Raw genomic sequence first — 22,462 nt, forward strand, 5'->3', positions numbered from 1 at the left:
AAATAAATACTAACCTGAGAGTGGTGGTACATACTTTTTACCCAGTACTTGGGAGGCTGAGACATGAGGACTGAAGGTTCACAGGCAGCCTAAGCTACTCAGTGAGGCTTTCTGCAAAACTTAATGAGACCCTGTTTCAAAAATAAAGACTAAAAAAGGGGATAGGATTGTAGCTAGAAGATAAAATGCAGACTTCCGGGAAGATGGCGACCGAGAAAAGCTCTTAAGCCCCGCTAACAACCAATCTCCATTACCACAAAATCAGCGCCTTTCATAGCCAGAAAACACCATCACCAGAGAAAGAAAAAAATCACCAGGCTCCAGAGAGAAAGCGGACTGAGAACAGAGCTCAGAGCCACAGAGGAGATACACCGGCCTCACACCTGAGGACGCGGCAGCAGCACTTTACTGCCGGCGGCAGCGGCTAATTCACCAGATGGCTACAGCAAGCCGAGGTGAGCCGCTGCGGAACAGTCAGGCGGGATTTCTCACCGCAGGTAAAATCTAAAGCTCCCAGTGGCTGAACTCAGCACACGCTGCAGGGATTCAGAGTGGAACTCAAAACCAAGAAGAAATACGCCAGCCTCACGGCCGAGGGCATAACAGCGGCGCCATATTGTCACTGGCGGCGGCAGCAGCAGCGAATTCACCGAGTCCAGTACAGCTACATCTGCGTACTCAAGAACAGTGAGTCAAATTGCGGGCTACAGAGGAGAAATCCCAGTACTGTACTCCCTGGGACTTGACCCAGTGGGGGAGTGGCGGTGGCAGAGATATCACACCATAGGAGAACGTGCAACCTGGCACCCCCCATGGTCTAAAGCAGCCTCTATCGACTATCTGGGTCGGAGACTCTGTGATACAACCCAGTAAAGGAGTAGTGGGGTCTGAGATACCACAGACTCGAGATTCAGAACACCTTAAAGTGAAGTCATAGTGACCCAAGGGAAGAACCCAGAGAAGGCACAAACTTCCGAAATCATGGGAAAGAGGAATAACACTGGAGCAATGAATGCCCACAACCCCACAACATCAGAACCCGATAAAACAGAAAATCAGAGATTTCTAGAAGATCAAATCAGGAAAATAACTGTAGAAATAATAGAGGTGCTTCGAAAAGAACTCAGAGAGAGCCAAAAAGAGATAAAGGATGCAATTAATGAAGTAAAGGCCTCAATTCAAAGCACAAACAACCGATTAGACCACATGGAGAACAGAATCTCGCTCTTAGAAGATGATCATTCCAAAAATGAACGCATAGTTTCTAATCTAGAAAAAAATATCCGACAGCAGGAATCTGATATTGAAGAAATATGGGCCCATTTTAAGAGAGCTAACCTAAGAATAATTGGAATAGAGGAGGGAAAAGAAAGTGAAACCAAAGGGATCAACAATCTCTTCAAGGAAGTAATAGCAGAAAATTTTCTAAACACAGAGCAAGAGGTTGATACACAGGTTCAGGAAACTTATAGAACTCCCTTTAGACAGGATCGGAGAAGAGGATCCCCACGCCACATAATTGTCAAAATGACCAATGTGGAAGCCAAGCAGAGAATCTTAAAGGCAACAAAAACAAAGGGCCAAGTGACATTCAGAGGCAAACCAATTAGAATCACTCCAGACTTCCCAAACCAAGTCATGAGAGCCAGAAGGGCTTGGAGTCACATATTCCAAACTCTGAAAGAAAACAACTTCCAGCCAAAAATTTCCTACCCAGCAAAACTTTCTATCAAATTAGATGGAGAAATCAGAAGCTTCCATGACAAACAGAAACTGAAGGAATTTATGTCTTCAAAACCAGCACTAGAGAAAATACTCAAAGAGATTAACTACAAAGAAGAAATAGGTAACACACACCAGAACCAGAGAAACAAGAGTTTCCATCCAACAGTCAACTAAGATTGGTTATCTGTGGAGATTCATTATTTATGTTAGTCTTTTACCTATCTCTAAATGGTATTGTTTGCCTTTATTGTTGTTAATTTTTAGGATTTCTAGTTGGAATATTAATATACCTTCAGATATAGCATTTGGAAATATTTTATCCCATTCTATTAGTAACTTTTAACTCTGTTTACATTGTCTTTGGATATACAATATTTTTATTTTTTAGGGAGTTTGTATACTCTTCTGTTGCCTGTGCCATTGAAATCATATCCAAGAAATCACTGCCAATTTCAATGTTGTGAGGTTTTATGACCCAGATTTTCTTCTAAAAGTTTATAGTCTTAAGATTTATATTTAGGTCTTTTATCTATTTTGAGTTAATATTTATATATGAGATTAGGTAAGGGTCCAATTTTATTCTTTTCCATGTAATTATTATTTTCAACAATATTTAGTTAAAAGATTATTATTTCCACCACCAAATGTGCGTGGAAACCTTGTCAAAAATAACTTGACAATATAGGGAAGAATTTAGCTCTAGGCTTTTATTTAACTCCAATGGTTTATATATCTGCCTTTAGAATAGTACTACACTTTCAATTATTGTAGCTTTATATGGTTTGAAATCAGAAAATATATATCTTCTAGCTTTGTTCTTTTTCAAGATCGTTTTGGGTATCTAGAGTCCATATTCCATATTAGGATAGATTTTTTTTCTGAAAAATAAATATATAAATATAGGATAGTTTCACCTAAAAAAATAGACAAAAATATTCTCTGGTAAGAAAGAAAGTAAGAAGAAATATTGAAATGGTATCTTTAAGTCATCAAAAGCTTGGTATCAGACAAATGAAACTGTTATGAGAGATTATCATTTTTAATTTTGGATAAATTGCTATAATACTAGACGTCAACCACTAAGCCAAGCATGGGAGGGAGGGATGGGGAGAGAATGGGGTGGGGATCGGGTGGAGGCTGACTGGGCGATGTGTGCATGTATGTCTACAAAAGTTTGTATCCCACTATGATGTATGAATACAATGCACCAATAAAAAAAAATTAAATTAAATAAAAAAAAAATGCCCCAGGATTCAATCCCCCAGACTGCAAAAATAAACCAGTAAGTAAATAAACAAATAAATAATAAACCAGGCGGGGTGGCGCATGCTTGTAATCCCACTACTGAGAAGCTGGTAGAGGAGGCCAGCCTCAGCTACTTCGTGAGGCCCTTGGCAATTTAGTGAGACCTCATTTCAAAATAAAGAATAAGCCGGCTGTGGTGGTGCACACTTGTAATCCCAGCATTAGGGAGGCTGAGACCGGAGCATCACAGTTCACAGACAGCCTCAGCTATTTAGTGAGGCCCTCTGCAACTCAGTGAGACCGTGTTTCAAAATAAAACTACAAAATAGGGCAGGGGGTGTAACTCAGAGGTCAAATGCCTCTGGGTTCCACCCCCAGACCCATGAAAACAACAACAACAAAAGAATAAAAAAATAGGGCTGGGGGCATAGCTCGGAGGTAGAATTTTCCTGGGTTCAATTCCTGGTAACACACTCACACAGGCACAGGCACACTAATAATAATAAAATAGGGCTGGGGGTATAACTCAGAGGTGAAACATTAGCAGTACCCACAACCTTGTCACCAAAAGAAATCACAGATATTATTCTATCACATTAAGGTTGCTATAGCTATCTACTTGACATTCACCAGTATTTCAAAATGGTGGCAGTTATTAGACCTTTTGTTAAGATTTTTATAAAACCACAAAAATACTCACAGCGCTATTATTTCCAATGCACGTGGCCTTCCATCCCCCATAATTCCCGCTGGGGTCACTCTGGTAGAGCTGAAAGCCATAGTGCTTATCCCAGCCAATGTACAGCAATGAAACACCAAAAGGACGCTTCCCTTTAACAAGAAGAAAAAACAAGCCAAACATCAACAGTCTAAATTTGGTACCACTATGGTCCCCCGGGCTTGGCGAACGTAGCTAAACCCTGTCCTGTGAAGTTAAGCATTCATAAAATGCTTTGTGTTCTGGCCAACACAGATAAGCTCATCACAGATTCCACTTTTGTTCCTAGGCTCTGGACACAGCCAGGAGGAAATAAGGACACAGAAGACCAGTACTGAATTTCATTATTAGGTAAAAAGAATGTTTCCAGATTGGAGAATGTTACTTTGGCCTTTCAATATCCAATTAATTAAGCATATGAAGCTGGGGGTGGTGGCGCACGCTTCTAATCCCAGTACTCGGGAGGCTGAGACAGAGGACTGCAAGTTTCAGAGCAACCTCAGCAACAGTGAGACTCTCCACAACCTAGTGAGACCCTGTTTAAAAGGAAAAGCAAGCCGGGCGTGGTGGCGCACGCTTGTAATCCCCGCGCTTGGGAGGCAGAGACAGGAGGATCGCGCAGGTTCGAAGCCAGACGCACGCGCTGGCTTAGGAGACCCTGTTTTCAAATAAAAATGTAAAAATAGGTCTGGGAGTGTAGCCCGGAGGTAGAAGGGCTTCCAGGAACCCCAGTACCACCAAAAAAATAAAAATTAAAAAAAATAAAATATAAAGAAGCACCAGGCATGGTGGCGCACGCTTGTAATCCCCGCGCTTGGGAGGCAGAGACAGGAGTCGCACAGGTTCGAAGCCAACGTGCTGGCTTAAGAGACCCTGTTTCCAAATAAAAATATAAAAATAGGTCTGGGAGTGTAGCCCGGAGGTAGAAGAGCTTCCAGGAACCCCAGTACCACCAAAATAAAAATAAATAAATAAATAAATAAATAAAAATGAAAAGGAAAAGCAAAATAGGGCTAGGGGTGTAGCTTGGAAAAAATGTTCCCAGGCTCAATCCCCAGTACCACAAATAAATAAGTTAATTAATTAATTAATTAACATAGCCAGGCGTGGTAGTACACGCTTGTAATCCCAGTACTTAGGAGACTCAAACAGGAGGATCGTTGGTGCCAGTCCAGCTTCAGCTACTTAGCAAGGCCCTCCATGACTTAGTGAGACCCTATTTTGAAAAAAAGAATAAAAATAGGGCTGGGGTGTAGCTCAGAGGCAGAATGCCCCTGGGTTCCATCCTCAGTACAGCAGAATGAATGAATGAATGAATGAATGAATGGAGCAAGGAAGCATATGAGAGTTCATTCAGTAGAAGCAGAGTTGTTCTTGAAACAGTTAAGGGTGTTGATTTTCAATTTCTTATTACAGTCTTGAAAAAGTTATTACTTATAAAATGTTTTAAGGATTTTGAAATAAAATTTTTAAAAACTTTAGTACCTCCAAACTGTGTATACGCTTGTTTGATATCACACAGTGCAGTAACCAACTGTTCACAGGGAATTGGCTCCTGATACTGTAATAAATACCTAAGATAAAGAATAGACATATTAATTTTTCTCTAAAATACACACACTCCAAGGAAAACAGCCTCCAGAAAAATCTGTAGCTGAGTGTAGTGGTGCATGTGCATAATCTCAGTACTTGGGAGGCTGAGAAAGGAAGACTGCAGGTTCAAGGACAGCCTCGGCAAATAATGACTCTCATCAATCTAGGAGATCCTGTTTCCAAATAAGAAATAAAGTCGGGCCGGGAGTGTGGTTCGAAGGTAGAATGCCTCTGGGTTCAATCCTGAGTAATGCACATACATATGCAAAAAAAAACAAAACGTAGAAAGGGTTGGGGTGCGGCTCAGAGGCAAGAACGTGTCAACATCTTACTATCTTTACCATAAATAACATTCTCTAAGTCAGAGTGTAAAACACTAATCTTCAGTGACTAATCTTTGCAGAAGCATCTAAGCTAGTATCTCTATCACCAATCATGCTACTTTTGTCCATACCTTTGAGCAATGAGCCTCAGTTCATTGGTCAAAACATTAGCATCAGAAGTTATGCCTGCCACACTGCAAGCCATGTCCCTAAAAAGGAAAGACACGATCTGTAAAGCAGAGGCATTTTAAGTATTAAGAAGCACTAAGTTCTATCAGACACATACCATGCTTGAAAGTTGGGCAGGGCACCGCATGCCTGTGATCTCTGTACTTAGGAGGCTGAGACAGGAGGACTGCAAGTTCAAGGACAGCCTCAGCAAGTAGTGAGACTCATCAATCTAGGGAGATCCTGTTTCTAAATAAGAAATAAAATCAGGCTAGGGGTATACCTCAAAGGTAGACTGCCCCTGGGTTTAATCCCCAGTACCACAAAAAAAAAAAAAAAAAAAAAAAAAAGAAATGTGCCATGCTTGAGCAGGATATGGTACTACACAATCCCAGTGCTTAGGAGATTGAGACAGGAGGATCCCAGGTTCAAAGCTAGCCTCAGCAACTTAGTGAGGCCCTCTGCAACTTAGAGAGACCCTGTTTCCAAATAGAAAATAAAACAGGGTTGGGGGGTAACTTGAAGGTAGAATGCTTTCTGCAACTTAAAGAGAGGCGTGTATGTGCACACTCACTCACATGTGCGCACACACACAGATGGGCATGTGGTGTCTGCTTGCAATCCTGGTATTTGGGAGGCTGAGACAGGAAAGTTTGAGGACAAGCCTCGGCAAGCAGTGAAACCATCAATCTACAAGACGTTGTTTCAAAATGAAAATAAGATAAAGCTGGGGGTATAACTCAGAGGTAGAATGCCCTGGATTCAATCGCCAGTACCACTAAAAAGAAAAAGAAAAAAAAAAAGAAAAAGAAAGGAATGTACCATACTTAGCCAGGCAGAGTGGCACACACCTGTGATTCCAGTTCTAGTCAGGCTGTGATAGGAGGATTACAGGCCAGAAACTTAGTGAGGCCCCCTGCAACTTAGTGGACCCTGCTTCAAAAAAAAAAAAAAAAAAAAAACAGGGCTGGGGTGTAGCTCAGAGGTAGAATGCCCCTGCGTTCAAGCCCCAGTACAAAAAAAAAAAAAAAAAAAAGGTATGCTAAGCCAGGCATGGTGGCACATACCTGTAATCCCAGTACTTGGAAGGCTAAAACAGGAGGATCAAAGGTTCAAGGCCAGCCTCATAACTTACTGAGATTGTTTCAAAATAAAAATGAGAATGTGACTCAGAGGTTGAACGCCCCTGGACTCAGTTCTCAGTACAAAAAAAAGGTGCCATGCTTGCTTCACAGATCCTATGCCCTCCAGGATAAAACGACATGAGTTAATTTTTGTAGAGATATTTGATGTCATGAAAGATAAAATGACTCAGGAATGGTGGCACATGCTGCAATACCAGTGATTGGGAGGCTGAGACAAGAGGATAACAAGTTTGAGGACGGTCTCAGCAATATAGCGAGACTCTCAGCAACCTAGCAAGACCCTGTTTCAAAAATAAAAAAGTAGCCAGGCGTGGTGGCGCACGCTTGTCATCCCAGCATTCGGGAGGCTGCGACTGGAGGATCACGGTTTGCGGACAGCCTCAGCTACTTAGTGAGACCCTGTTTCAAAATAAAGAATAAAAAATGGGCAGGGGGTGTAACTCAGAGGTTGAATGCCCCTGGGTTCCATCCCAGTACTGAAAAAAAAAAAAAAAAAAAAAAAAAAAAAAAGGGCTGTGAGGTAGCGGGACACCTCTGGGTACAATCTCCAGTATTGATAAAAAAAAAAGTCGCAATGATCACCACTGACCAGGTCTATCACTTTAAAAAGTCTCTAACGAGCTGGGCGTGGTGGCACATCATTATAATCCCAGCATTTGGGAGGCTGAGAGCAGAGGATCACGGTTCGCAGACAGCTCTAGCTACTTAGTGAGGCCCTCTGCAATTTAGTGAGACCCTGTTTTAAAATAAAAAATAGCCGGGCGTGGTGGCGCACGCTTATAATCCCCGCACTTGGGAGGCAGAGACAGGAGGATCGCGCAGGTTCGAAGCCAGCCGTGCTGGCTTTAACAGACCCTGTTTCCAAAATAAAGTATAAAAATGGGTCTGGAAGTGTAGCCTGGAGGTAGAAGGCTTTCCAAGAACCCCAGTATCACCAAAAAAATAAAATAAAATAAAGAATAAAAAATAGGGCAGGGGGTATATAGCTCGGAGGTCAAATGCCCGTGGGTTCCATCCCCAGACCCGCAAAAAAAAAAAAAAAAGTCCTAAGTAGCACCTGCAGCTCTCCACTAGCCGCGAAGTCCTGCAAGCCCAAACTGAAAAGCCTCACACAGCGCGTACAAGCTATGGCCGCCACAGGACCCCAAGCTTCTAGCATACTACCGCTTTTTCAGAAAAAAGTTATTCAGCCCCCACCCCCTGAAATCTACCTTCTTTAAGCAAGCTCTAAACAGAAAGATGTGTGACCAATTTGCATTCTTTTATGTACATACATTTCATTCTCACACCCCCTGGGAACCCAATTTGTGAACTTATGAAATTGTTCTCAGATCTCCAGGAGGCCTTTGGAAAAGACACAATCTAATTCAACAAAAATCCTGAATAGTCACTCTGAGCAACTCCAACGGCCTGCTAAACGCCAGACACTGTGCTAGTTCATTTCTTTTTTTTTTATGGTACTGGGGATTGAACCCAGGAGCATTCTACCTCTGAGCTACATGCCCAGCCCTATTTGAGAAAGTGACAGCCAAGGCCTGTAATCCCAGTATTTGAGAGGCTGAAACAGGAGGATCACGGGTTTGCGGATAGCCTCATCAAGTAGTGACTCTCAGCAACCCAGGAAAACCCCGGTAGCTTGGAGGTAGAATGTCTCTGGGTTTAATCCCTAGTACCAAAAAAAAGATAGTTAAGTCTCCCTTAAGAGCCTACTTACTCGTTGAGTTTATAAATTTTTTCGGAAAAAAATACTTCATCAAGAAGCTTGTGGATGTTGCGTCTCTCTGCTGCAAGTAAAACACCATCGTTTGCTAAAATTCCCAAACAGGTGCCTGCATGTCCAATAGCCTCCATGGCATATTCCACTTGGTATAAGCGACCTGCAAAAGACAAGCAGTGAGAAGCCAAGACTTTCCTCTGGCTCTTGCACCACTGGCCCAAGAGAAACCAGCGATGACCAATGGGAGGCTACAAACAATAGTCCCACTATGTTCTATCTATGATGCATCAACCTAGTGGCCACAATTACTTCAAAGAAGAAAAGCAAACTTTGGAACTCCAAAAATTTTGTAGATTTTTTTTCCTCCTGAAAAGTCTAATACTTAAATCTTTGCTTGAGGCAGTTAAAAAAATTTCTACTTTGTGCTCGCTTCGGCAGCACATATACTAAAATTGGAATGATACAGAGGTTAGCATGGCCCCTGCGCAAGGATGCCACACAGATTTGTGAAGTGTTCCTTATTTTTCCTCTGGTGGAGCCAAGGGGGGATGGTGACAGACTACTGACTGCCTGTGGGACTTCAATCAGCTTTGGTGGCGTTTGCCTATAATCCCAGTACACGGCACACTGAGAAAGGAAGATCACAGGCTTAAGGCCAGGCCCAGCAATTTAGGGAGGCTTTCTGCAATTTCAGCAAGACAGTTTAAAAAAAAAAATTCTACTTTACCTTCTGGAGAAAATATAGTGGTCCTGGAGTCATATCTTCGAGACTGCAAAAGAAAAACATACAAGTGGTTGTTACCCACTGCAAGTCAGCCAGCTCCTGAAAATCATCTCGTATAAAACACATCCTGGTGCACAAAGTTCAGGTACTGGAGGAGTTAATAAGACGACACATCCCATCTCTTTTCCCTTCCCTTTCAATTTTCTCATGAAAGTGTAAACAAGCATCATGCAAATTTATTGGCAGGCATTATTAACTTACCATGGTTTCTGAATTATATATAAATTCCTGTAAAAAGAAAGTAGGATCATTAAAATAAAATCCACAATTTTTTTTTTTTTTTTTTTTTGGTGGTACTGGGGTTCCTGGAAGCCCTTCTACCTCCGGGCTACACTCCCAGACCTATTTTATATTTTTGAAACAGGGTCTCTTACGCCAGCGTGGCTGGCTTCGAACCTGCGCGATCCTCCTGTCTCCGCCTCCCAAGCGCGGGGATTACAAGCGTGCGCCACGCCCGGCCACAATTTTTTTTAATGGTACTAGCGATTGAACTCTGAGGCATTCTGCCTTCAAGCTATCCTCCCAGCCCTATTTTCTTTCTTTCTTTTTTTTTTTCCAGAACTGATGATTGAATCCAGGGACATCCTATCTCTGAGCTACACCCCCAGCTTTGTTATTCTTTATTTTGAAACAGGTTCTCACTAAGTTGTGGAGGGCCTCACTAAGTAGCTGAGGCTGGTGGTGACCTGTGATCCTCCTGTCTCAGCCTCCGAAGTTCTGGGATTACAAGCGTGGCCACCATGCCTAGCAGAATTCACTATTTATTTCCTGACTTTTGAAATCTAGTCGTATCCACTCCCTTCACTCGGTTAACCTCTACTATATACCTGCTAGTTGCAGGGCCTGCTGGAACACCAATCCCTGACCTGAGAAGTTTACAGTATGGCAGTCAGGTGAGAGGAACAGATGTAGATTATAGAGCAATGTGGAAAGGGGCAATGAAGGTGAGGTAGAAAAAGAAATAGAGAAAATTAAGGAACAGTTTTTTTTTTTAAATACTGAGGATTTACCTAAATGCCCTCTACTACTGAGCTACACTCTCAGCCCTTTTTATTTTGAGACAAGATCTTGCTAAGTTACCATAAACTGGCCTCAAAACTTGCAATCTTCCTGTCTCAGCCTCCCAACTACTGGGCTTACAGGAAAAAAAAAAATCTTTTGAGGAAACTGATAGAGAATAATAGCAAATTAGAAGCTGGGCGTGGTGATGCGCTTTTGTAATCCCAGCATTCGGGAGGCTAAGACCTGAGGATCGCGGCTCGCAGACAGCCTCAGCAGCTACTTAGTGAGGCCCTCCTCAACTCAGTGAGACCCTGTTTCAAACTAAAGAATAAAAAATAGGGCAGGGGGTGTAGCTCGGAGGTCGAATGCCCCTGGGTTCCACCCCCAAACCCGTAAAAAGAAAAAATAGTAAATTAGAAATGGTAGAGGCAGAGTTGAAAACCCTCAGGAAAGCATGCGCAAAGGGCACAAAGTCAAAACAGCGCAATGGATAAGAGGCAACTTGCCTAAATTTAATACTGAACTTGCGAGTGGGGTCGGTAATCTTGGACATCATTTCTATTCCTGCAAAACCAACACTGGGAGGCTCACTGTGATAGTAGAATAACCAAACCTCAGCGTCTAAAGCCAATAGTCCCAAATACTCGCATACCAGGAATCAAGCCTGGCATGGTGAGCGGGGATCTTAAGGGCCTACGTGCCCAGGTAAAAAACCCTGAATTTTAACCTAGTCAAGTAGGCTCCACCGAATGATTCTGGGCCGAGGGGCCACTGGAACTGACAGGCGGCTTAGAAAGAGCTTTAGGGCCGAAGGCAGCGGGGTAGCAACAGGCAGGTGCAAAAGGGGGGTGGCCCAGGAGGGCGCAGAGACCAGCCGAGGGGTCCTGAGCCCGGCCTGAGTTCACCCGCACTTCCAGCAGCGCTTTCAGGGGCCGCCCTCCCGGGGACAGAAGATGCGCGACCCCTCGGACCTGCCCACGGCCCGGAGCCCGCAGCGGGCCAGCCGGTCGCCGGGGAGGCGGTGCAGAGTCATCGTGCGCTCGGCTGCCCCGCGGCGGCTGCAGGCCCGGGCCGGCTCCCTGGACGCTCAGGACCCCCGCCCACGGGACAGCGGCACGCTTCCGCAGGCCCTCAGGGACTCCGGCTCACCCGAGGGAAGACACTGAAGAATGGGGATCTGCACGCTCCGTTCTACTCCGCGGGACAAGAACCGCCACGGTAGCCCAGGCGTCCGCTGCGAAGATGGCCCCCGCGCCTGCGCAGAACCGCCAGGGGGCGGGGCGTAGGACGCGGAAGTCCTTCAGGGGCGGGGCGTAGTAGACGCGTAGGTTCCCTCAGGGGGCGGGGCGTTATCATGCGGAAGTCCTCAGGGGGCGGGGCGCAGTGCAAGCGGAAGTCCTCCAGGGGGCGGGGCGTAGCGGGCGCTTAAAGTCCCCCCAGGGGGCGGGGCCATCTGGTTGCCCACGTGGGAACCCGAGAGTTGGATCGCGGATGCTCTCGCTGGGATCCTCTGCTGCGGAGCGGAGCTGCGTAAGGCTTGGGAGGGACGGTAACTCCCTAGCCGGGGAGAACTGTTTTCTAGCTGATTTATTCCACTTCTTGCTCTGTGCTTGCACTCTCGTTCTCCACTGCTGGTCATGGGTAGGTGAGAGTGTGGATCGAAATCACTTACTACTCCAGCCCTGTCAGACCTTTCCCTTCATCCTCTTTTCTCATCGCCCCTTTCTCAAATTTGGTTTCCATTTTACTACTGATATATACACTTTTTAATTTTTGTACTGGGTGTTGAACCCAGGAGCATTCTACCTCTGAGCTACTCCCCCAGCTTTATTATTATTATTATTGTTTGTTTGAAACAGGGTCTTTCTAGGTTGTTGAGTCTTGCTTTCTAGGTTGTTGAGTATTGCTGAGGCTGATCTTGAACCTGAGACCCTCTGTCTCAGCCTTCAGAGTACTGGGATCACAGGCGTGTGCCACCAAGCCTGGCCGTCGCATGCGTTTCTTAACATATAAGGCAAATTATGGGGTTCAGACTTTGGGGACAGCTTTCACTTTGGTCTCTTTCTCTGCTTCAGAAAGGATTTCCCTGACCAACCTAATTAAAGAAATACCCAGCTGGCGTTTGTAATCCCAGAATTTGAGAAACTGAGACAGGAGGATGCGGTTCTTAAGACAGCCTCAGCTACTTAGTGAGACCCTGTTTCAAAATAAATAATAAAATATAGGGCTGAGTGGGTAGCTCAGAGGTAGAATGCCTCTGTGTTCCATCCCCAGTACCCGCCCCCCCCAAAAAAAAAACCTTAATGAGGAAAGGCTGGGCACTATAATGCATGCCTGTGATCCTAGCAAACTGGAGGCTGAAGCAGGAGGAAGGAGCGAGTTCAAGGCTAGCCTGGACAACTTAGTGAGACCTTGCCTCAAAAAAAAAAAAAAAAAGAAAGAAAGAGCTGGGGATCTAGCTCAGTGCTAGAATGTCCCTGGGTTCAGTCTCCAGAAACACACACACACACACACACACACACACACACACAATAACAACAACAAAAAAAGAATGAGCTGGGCATGATGGTACATGCCTGCTCAGAAGACTGAGGAAGGAAGACCCCTTGAGTCCAGGAGTTCAAGACCAGCTTGAGCAGCATAAAAACAAAACAAACCCTCAAGAATAGACAGCCTTTTACTAAATCATACTGCGAGAGATACAAAGAGAAATCAGTGAAGAAAATACAGTAGTATAACGTAAGCCAAATATACAGTGAGCTTCATTTTACCCAGTCTGTTGCATAGTCATACAAAAGTAATGACAAGTCATAGTGAATTAAAAACATCTTGAGGTGGCCATGGTGGTGCACAGCTGTAGTCGCAGCTAATCAGGAGGATGAGAGGGAAGATGACTTGAGCCCAGGAGTTCAGGACCAGTCAGGGCAACAGAGAAAGACTCGGCCTCAGGAACCAACCAAACACATCTGCTTAGGGACCTTCCTGGTATTAGTCTGAAATTTTAGATTGTGGCAGCTCTGGGGTTAGCATCTTTGGCCGGATGGCTTAATTTTATTCTTTACAATTCTAGTCTCTTCTACCATCTACCTCTGGGTTCTGGTTTCAGCTACCCTCACAAGAAAGCTTAAACGTTTTTCTCTTACGGATACCATCTGTGTTTGCTCCCAAGCCACTGTAGTGTGTACCTTCTCCTGTCTTCTTGCACACTTTGATTTTGCAAATATGTTTAAGGATCTTTCTGTGGGAGTTTTTCATGGTCTCTGCCACGGTCAAACAGCTTTCAGGCAAGATGACCGCACAGTCCTAATCCAGCCTACAAAGTGGTGCACCCTGAAAAAGAGGAAATGCAATGGGATTCTGGACAGGAGAGATTCGCGGAGGCTTCGTAAAATTGGTGATAATTTAGCTGGGTCTGTATGTTATATTGGTTTTGTTTTTTTGTGTGTGTCTGGCACTGGGGGTTGAACCCAGGGACATTCTGAGCTACACCCTTAGCCCTATATATATATTATTTTTGGTGGTACTTGGGGTGGAACCCAGGGGCTTTTCTACCTCTAGGCTATACTCCAAGACCTATTTTATATTTTATTTGGAAACAGGGTCTCACTAAGTTGCTGAGAGCCTCACTAAGTAGCTGAGGCTGGCTTCAAACCTGCGCAATCCTCCTGTCTCAGCCTCCCAAGCATGGGGATTACAAGCGTGCACCACCATGCCCTGCCCCTTAGCCCTATTTTAGTTTTATTTTGAAATAGGGTCCTGCTAGGTTGTTAAGAGTCTCACTATTAGCTGAGGCTGTCCTCAAACCTGCAATCATCCTGCCACAGCCTCCCAAGTACTAGAACTACAGGCTTACACCACCATGCCCAGCTTTATTTTACTTTTAGGTCCTAGGGATTGAACCCAGGGGAAATCTACCTCCAAGCAGCACCCCTAGCCCTTTTTATTATATATATATATATATATATATATATATATATATATATATATATATTGTTTTTATCTTGAAACAGGGACTTGCTAAATTTCTTAGGCTGACCTCAATCTTGTAATCCTCCTCTCAGCCTCCCAAATCCTAGGATTATAGGTATGTGCCACCGCTTCCAATATGTCCTTATTTAAAATATGTGAATTTATCTATCCGTATCTATTCCTTTCAGAGTTTAGGAAAGCCACTGGTCTATGGGTTAGAATAGACCCTGAGAGATGATGTGATTCAAAATCGAGTATCATTACATGTGCTTCATCTGACCCGAGAGGGACGCGCTTGCGCAGAGGTGCCTTGAGTTTAAATGACCATGAATGCTCAGAGACCTTAGAGGTTTCCCATCTCCCTCATTCTCGGAACGGACCTGTTGCATCAGTTCCTTTTCCACCTACGTAGTCACATGGAGATCCCAGACTCGTAGGACCTGGCAGTTTCAAACCAGATGTCCTCCACGGCTTTCTGGCCCATCTCAACCATCTGCTGTAAGTGCTTCCACCCGGTTTTTGCAGTGATCATGAGGTACTCTGTGTTCTCGGGGTGCAGCTGGCAAGAGTACGCAGCCATGACCAGCGACTGGCAAAAGCGGCCGCACACGAGTAGGAACAGGGCGCCCCTCTCCACGGCCGTCAGCGGGATCACGCTCTCAAAGCCCGCGAGGACGTGGCCTCCTACTTGCATGGGATTCTTGCTTTCGATCATCATGTACATGATGGCGATTGCCACTTCGAACACATAGTAGCCAAAGCTCATGTCACCAAAGTCTAAAATGCCGGACACCTGATACACCGCGTCTCCAAAGGCTGACTTGCTGGGCTCCACTAAAATGTTATGGTCGTTAAGGTCCCCGTGATTGATACCTGGAAGCAGGAAAACCACAGAGAAATAGTTACTTAAAATCCCAGCTCATCTGGCCGGGCGTGGTGGCGCACGCTTTTAATCCCAGCATTTGGGAGGCTGAGACAGGAGGATCGCGGTTCGCGGACAGCCTCAGCTACTTACTGAGGCCCTGTTTCAAAATAAAGAATTAAAAAAAAAAATCCCAGCTCATCCTCCTTCTATTGCTTGCTTGCTTGTTTGTTTGTTTATTTATTTATTTATTTATTTATTTATTTTTGTGGTGCTGGGGATTGGACCCAGAGGCATGCTGAGCTACACCCCCAGCTTGATTTTTTATTCTCTATTTGAAACAGGAGCAAAGTTACAGGAGGCCTCATTAAGTAGCTGAGGCTGTCCGTGAACTGCGATCCTCCTGTCTCAGCTTTCCAAGTACTGGGATTACAAGTGTGCCCAAGCACGCCCAGCTCTACGCCTCTTTCTTAGGTAAGGGCATTCAAATAATTTGATGAGTAGTCAGAGATAAAAGGCCCAGCCTATTTTTCTTGAAATAAAATAATTTCCTTTGAAAAGGACAAATGCAAGCCAGGTATGGTGGTTTACACTTGTCAAATCTCAGTACTTGGGAGGCTGAGACAGGAGGATCACAGTTTGTGGCCAGCCTCAACTACTTAGTGAAGCCCTCCACAACTTAGTGAGACCCTGTTTCAAAATAAAGAATAAAATATAGGTCTGGGCCCTCCACAACTTAGTGAGACCCTGTTTCAAAATAAAGAATAAAAAATAGGGCAGGGGGTATAGCTCGGAGGTCGAATGACCCTGGATTCCATCCCCAGACCCACCAAAAAAAAAAAAAAAAAGACATGAAAATGTAAAGGACCAAAAATACTTAAGAGCATCTTATAGAACAGCAAGGTGAGATGACACATTCTACCAGATATAAAGACTTAAAAAGTTAAGCAAATTAAAATCATGTGGCCTTGCTGGGCATGGTGGAACATGCTTGTAATCTTAGTACTTGGGAGGCTGAGATAGGAGGATCACAAGTTCAAAGCCAGCCTGAGCAACTTAGTGAGGCCTTCTCCATCTTAGGGAGACACTCTTTCAAAATAAAGAATAAAAAATAGGACTAAAGAGGTATCTCAGCAGTAAGATGACCCTGGGTTCAATCCCTAGTACCACTTTCACAGACACACACACAAATAGTGTGCTTTCTGGACACAGTGATGCATGCCTGCAATCCCAGATCTCAGGAGGCTGAGGCAGGAGGACTGCAAGTTTGAGGATAGGTTGAAGCTAGCCTGGGCAACATAGCAAGACCCTGTCTCAATATTTTAAAAAAGGGAATGTAGCTGGGCGTGGTGGTGCACGCTTGTAATCCCAGCATTCGGGAGGCTGAGACCAGAGGATTGCGGTTCGCGAACAGCCTCAGCTACTTAGCGAGGCCCTCTGCAACTCAGTGAGACCCTGTTTCAAAATGAAGAATTAAAAAATAGGGCAGGGGGTGTAGCTCGGAGATCGAATGCCCCTGGCATCCATCCCCAGACCCGCAAAAAAACCCCCACAAAAAAACAAAAAGGGAATGTAGTCTTATAAACCAGACAGGTGGCTCTGAGTTTGATCCTCAGCAACATAAACAAATGAACATTGGCTATTATTATTATTATTATTATATTACTACTACTACTCCTACTACTACTACTACTACGATACTGGGGAATGAATCCAAGGGCATTCTACCTCTGAGCTATACCCCAGCCCTTTTTATTTTTTATTTTTATTTTTTTGGGACTAGGGATTGAACCAGAGGCATTCTACCTCCCAGCTATACCTACAGCCTTATTTTATTTTTATTTTTGAAACTGGGTCTCGCTAGGTTGCTGAGGCTGTCCTCATACCTACGATCCTCCCACGGCTGTCTGTGAACCTGTCTCAGCCTCCAAGTACTGGGGTTAGAGGCGTGCACCATCACATCCGGCTTGACAGTTTAAATATTAAGAAAAATACTTATTTGATTTGGGGAATACTCACATGCTCGAAAGTGGCTTAATTTGGTCATTACTTTCTCCTTGTACAGCTGAATGACCTCCTCAACAGTCTCTCGGTTTCGACTCTGGCCCAAGGCACCCACATATTTCTCCAGAAGAGGAATATTTTTCAGATTCCAGATGAAGTCTTTCCGATGAAGATTACTTAACTTTGGGTGATGGAATTTCTAAGTTAAAGTAAGAAATAACTTTTTTTTTCAGTACTGGCGATGGAACCAAGGGACATCCTATCTCCAAGCTACACCCCCCCCCCCCGCTTCCCTTTCTTCTTTCTTTCTTTGTTTCTTTCTTTTTTGCGGGTCTGGGGATGGAACCCAGGGGCATTCGACCACCAAGCTACACCCCCAGCCCTATTTTTTATTCTTTATTTTGAAACCGGGTCTCACTGAGTTGCAGAGGGCCTCACTAAGCAGCTGAGGCTGTCCGCGAACCGCGATCCTCCAGTCTCAGCTTCCCGAATGCTGGGATTACAAGCGTGCGCCACCACGCCCGGCTTGTTCTTTATTTTGAAACAGGGTCTCACTAAGTAGCAGAGGCCTCACCAAGTAGCTGAGGCTGGCTGCGAACCACAATCCTCCAGTCTCAGCCTCCCAAGTACTGGGATTACAAGTGTGCACCACCACGCCTGGTAAGAAACAACATTTGACAGAGCAAGCAGTGCAGAGAAGTCCTCCGTGTGCTAGGAGACTACCCACTCCGAAGTGGCCTGAAGGAGAGAGCTGCCGTTTCTCATTTCGTCGTTGTCCTGATCCACCTACAGTAATCCACAAAACAGTATGCCCTTCACGTTCATAGAGGATCTTAGAGTTTGGGAAGCGCAGCCCCATTCCACAGGATCCTCTTCACTGTGGAAGGCAGGTATTAGAATGCCGGAGCCAGCCGGCAAGGGTTCGGGTTCTGCAGAGAGGCATGAGGATGGAGGATTATTCATTCTAACATGGGGGAGCCGCCAGCCTACTATCTCTACTGGCCAACCCCTGTTCGTGGGTCAATATTTCCTACTGGTCGACGACTATGCCTGGGTCAGTATTCTCTGTTGTGCCGATGCTCCTGGCCAACGCAACTTCTGGGTCAATCTCATCTTTATTGCGCCGACAATGGGTTTATTTTTCCAGAGGTACTTACTACAGGTCGATCAACATTCTCGTGCTACCACCACCAGAATACAATAAAGACCAATACAAAACACACACATCACAGACAGGCCTATCAGTACCCTTGTGTCATCACCACCTGATCCTCTCTCAGACCTCTTTGAACTTTCCATGACCCCAAACCTTGTTGACTCTGGGCGAAGGACAGTCAGCTGAGTCAGAGACGCCAATCTAGGGGAAAGCTTTAATGGCTCCCCACAATGGTACCCACAGCTCACAAAAAGGAACTGGAGACAGCTCTCGAGAACTCTATTTTCACCCAAATGGCCGCCCCCAGTTCCTCCTTACACGCTGACTACGGCTTCTACATCTGCTCACGGATTCTGACGGTGCCGGTTTTCCTGCTGTTCGCAGAACCGCATAGTTTTTTCATTTTGTGCTTCCTCTTTCTGGGCCGTCTCCTTCACTTCTCTGCATTAGTGTCCTGATTTCCGCCAGGTTTTAACCTTTTCCATGAGAACTTCCTGGCCGCTCCACTTAAAATTTCAACCATCTGTCCAATATTTTGTAACCTTCTTCTGTAGAAATACTCCTCCCAGGACAGGTAGTTTATTTCTCCTTACTGAATGCTTTCTTCCATTTATTTATGTTTGTACTAGGGATTGAACTCGGAAGCATTCTACCTTGAGCTATACCCCTGGACTTCTTTACCTTTTATTTTGAGATAGGGACTCCCTAAGTTGCGGAGGGTCTCGCTAAGTTGCTGAGGCTGGCCTCGAATCTTCCATCCCCCTTTCTCAGCCTGCCAAGTTCTAGGATTACAGGTATGTGCCACTATATCTGGATAAAAGACTGTCTGTTTATAAAGCATAGACTTGAACAGGAAGCTCAGACATAAAACAATAAATTTTTATTTCTGTTCTTATCTTTTTTTTTGTACTGGGGATTGAATCCTGGGGCATTCTACCTCCGAGATACACCTCCAGTCCTTTTTGTTTTTTATTTATTATTTTTTGTGGTACTGGGAATTGAACTCAGAGCTACACCCCTAGCCCTATTTTCTTATTTGGATAACAGTCTCACTAGGTTGCTGAGAGCTTTTTTTTTATTTTCAGTACTGGGGATGGAACCAGGGGCATTCTACCTCAGAGCACTATTTTTTTATTTACACCCCAGCACTATTTTTTATTCTTTATTTTGAAACAGGGTCTCGCTAAGTTGCAGAGAGGCCTCACTAAGTAGCTAAGGCTGGCCTTGAACTTGCGATCCTCCAGTCTCAGCCTCCCAAGTACTAGAGTTGCATGTACCACCATGCTTGGCTTAGCTGAGAGCCTCTTAAATTACTGAGGCTGTCCTCAAACCTGAGATCTCAGCCTCCCGAGTACTGGGATTACAAGAGTTTATCACCACTCCTGGCTCCAACTTGAGGGTCTCACCAAGTGGCTGAGGTGGGCCTTAAACCTCTAACCCTCCTCTCTCTACTTTCCAAGCACTGGGATAACAGGTATGCACCACGGTGCCTGACTTAAACAAATATTATAATCCCATACACATGACAGGCTGCTCCCTGATGGCCCCTCTGACCTTTGCCCAGAGTTCATGCTCTTGTGTAGCCTATCCAGTTGACTTTAGGACTCCTCATGTCACCTGTTTTGTCAATGAGACATTAGCAGCAAGATGTGGGGCACACATTTGTAATCCCAGTACTTGGGAGGCTGAGACAGGAGGATCGCAGGTTTGTGGCCAGACTCAGCTATTTAGGCCCTCTGCAGCTTAGTGAGACCCTCTTTCAAAATAAAGAATAAAAAATCAGGCTGGGGGGTGTAGCTTGGAGGTAGAATGCCCCTGGGATCAATCCCCAGCACCACAAAAAATAAATAAGTAAAATAAAATGAACAAGCCAGGTATGGTGGCACATGTTTGTAATCCCAGAAGTTGGGGGGCAGCCGGGGCGTGGTGGTGCATGCTTGTAATCGCCACGCTTGGGAGGCGGAGACAGGAGGATCGCACTGGTCCGGAGCCAGACTTGCTGGCTTAAGAGACCCTGTTTCCAAATAAAAAAAAAAATAAAATAGGTCTGGGAGTGTAGCCTGGCAGTAGAAGGGCTTCCAGGAACCCCAGTACCACCAAAAAAAAAAAAAAAAAAAAAAAGTTGGGAGGCTAAAACAGGGGGATCGCAGGTTCAAAGCCAGCCTTGGCAACCTCATCAGGCCTTCTGTGGTATACCCCCTCACCCCAACATACAAGAAAAGACAATTTCCGTAAAAACAAAATAAAACACCAAATCTTACCTCCAGTGTCTTATCCAAGTTGGCAGCTAGTCTTCCAATTTCATATAACAGCTGGGGGCTGACGGGTATCTGAGCGATGGGCTTTCCTGGGAGGTAGGTTATCAGTCTCACCAAGTAGCTTTTGATTTCGGACTCACTATCTAGATGGGTAGAATGATACTGCCTGTCAACTGTCTTTGAAAAAATAATTATAAGCTCTTCTGCCTTTGCAATTATTCCTGACAAGAAATTACGGAATAAGAAAAACAATGTGCTAAATAAACTACTCTGCAGCATTCTACAAGGAAGGGCTGACTGGATAAAGCAAGCAGTTAGAAAGATAAACCTTCAGAACTCTGGAATTGGACACGTAGATACCAGCAAGCACAGCCCAACTCTGCTGGCCTTTGCTCTAAACAGAAACTGCCTACTTTGGTAAATAAATCCCTAAAATCCACACTCTTTCAATTTTATTTTTTTTTCTTTTTGGTGTTGGGGATTGAAGCCAGGGGTATTCTGCCTCTGAGCTTCACCCCCCGGGGCCTATTTTATTTTTTATTTGGAACAGGATCTCACTAAGTTGCAGAGGGCCTCACTAAATTGCTGAGGCTGGCTGCCAACCTGCCACTCTCATGACTCAGCCTCCCAAGTACTGGGATTAAAAGTGTGTGCCACCACGCCTGGCTCCCACACTCTTTCCTAAATTTAAAAAAGAAATGAAGAAAATTAGATGTAAAGAAATAACCATCCAGAATCATGGGCTTCTTCAGGCCCAAGTTGTGGTACCTCCTGTGTCTGCAATGTAGGACAATCAATGATCCTTAGGAACCATATTTAGCCTCAGTTGTTTGGAACAATGCAAATTAAGAAAGAACAGATGAGCTGGGAGTGGTCACACACATATGTAATATTTTCATATATACATAAATACACACATTTTTTTTTTTGGCAGTACTGGAGATTGAACTCGGGCATCCTACCTCTGAGCTAAACCCCCAGCCCTATTTTTTATTCTTTATTTGAAACAGGGTCTCACAATGTTGTAGAGGGCCTCACTAAGTAGCTGAAGGTGGTTGCAAACCTGTCATCCTCCTGTCTCAGCCTCCCAAGTACTGGGATTACAAGCGTGCATCACCACGCCTGGTTCAAAATAATTTTTAAAACTATTTCCCTAATTTCCACAAATGTGCTTAGTTACTACCCATCAGGACCCTTCTGAGTAGACATGCTCTGGCCACTTCCAAATCAAAGGTCAACTCTTCTTTTTGCTGATACAACACCTTCTCCCGACCACTGAAAAAAGAACCTTCTCTCCATCTGGAATCCTGAACTTGTTCCTGACACTGTGTTACTACAGACAGCCGAAATGTAGAAATGTGTAGCCGACCAGCAAGTCGGCCGTCTCTTACCGACCTATGGATATAAGAGAGGTCGTGTTGTCTCCTTTAGTGCGACACACGGAGGCTGTTGGGAATCCAGCTGCTTTCAGGAACGTGATGATGTCATTCTGAAGTTCAATCAGGTCTGGATTTTTGCTAGACTCCAGGTTGCTTATTTTGAGGACATATTCAGTTGGGCCATCTGTAGTGTCTTTGGTTTTTAAAATGTGAACGTGAAAGTTTTGGTCATCGTAGCTAGGAAGTGGCTGGATCTTAGAAGCCTTTAACCCAAACACCGATTCAACTAACGCAGATGCTTGTACCTCAGTGAAAGCAGGTTTGGCGAGCCTCTGAGATTGCTGATAATCTCCACTGGACATTACGTCTAGGAGAAAAAACAAACAGAAAGGGGAGACGTATTGAATATATTTA

General features: G+C 44.7%; 2 protein-coding genes across 2 annotated transcripts in view; both read right to left on the reverse strand.

Annotated features, from left to right (window-relative positions):
• The window catches only part of PSMA4 (proteasome 20S subunit alpha 4), a 12,908-nt gene extending 4,125 nt beyond the window's left edge, over positions 1–8,783 (reverse strand). The window contains exons 1-4 of the mRNA XM_080691848.1: positions 8,632–8,783; positions 5,736–5,813; positions 5,174–5,262; positions 3,671–3,801 (exon numbers count right to left, since the gene is read on the reverse strand). Coding sequence (XP_080547974.1) covers positions 3,671–3,801; positions 5,174–5,262; positions 5,736–5,813; positions 8,632–8,768 — 435 coding nt within the window. The 5' untranslated portion in view covers positions 8,769–8,783. The remainder of the gene's footprint in view (positions 1–3,670; positions 3,802–5,173; positions 5,263–5,735; positions 5,814–8,631) is intronic.
• Positions 8,784–14,801: 6,018 nt separating this feature from the next.
• HYKK (hydroxylysine kinase) lies at positions 14,802–22,410 on the reverse strand (the record flags this gene model as incomplete). The annotated part of the gene is made up of 4 exons (XM_080693130.1): positions 14,802–15,262; positions 17,271–17,454; positions 20,673–20,808; positions 22,061–22,410. The coding sequence occupies 4 exons, from the start codon at positions 22,408–22,410 to the stop codon at positions 14,802–14,804; spliced, it is 1,131 nt and encodes a 376-aa protein (XP_080549256.1).
• Between the last annotated feature and the right edge of the window lie 52 nt (positions 22,411–22,462).

Source organism: Muscardinus avellanarius (assembly GCF_963383645.1).
Source record: "Muscardinus avellanarius genome assembly, chromosome: 3".
Classification (NCBI taxonomy): domain Eukaryota; kingdom Metazoa; phylum Chordata; class Mammalia; order Rodentia; family Gliridae; genus Muscardinus; species Muscardinus avellanarius.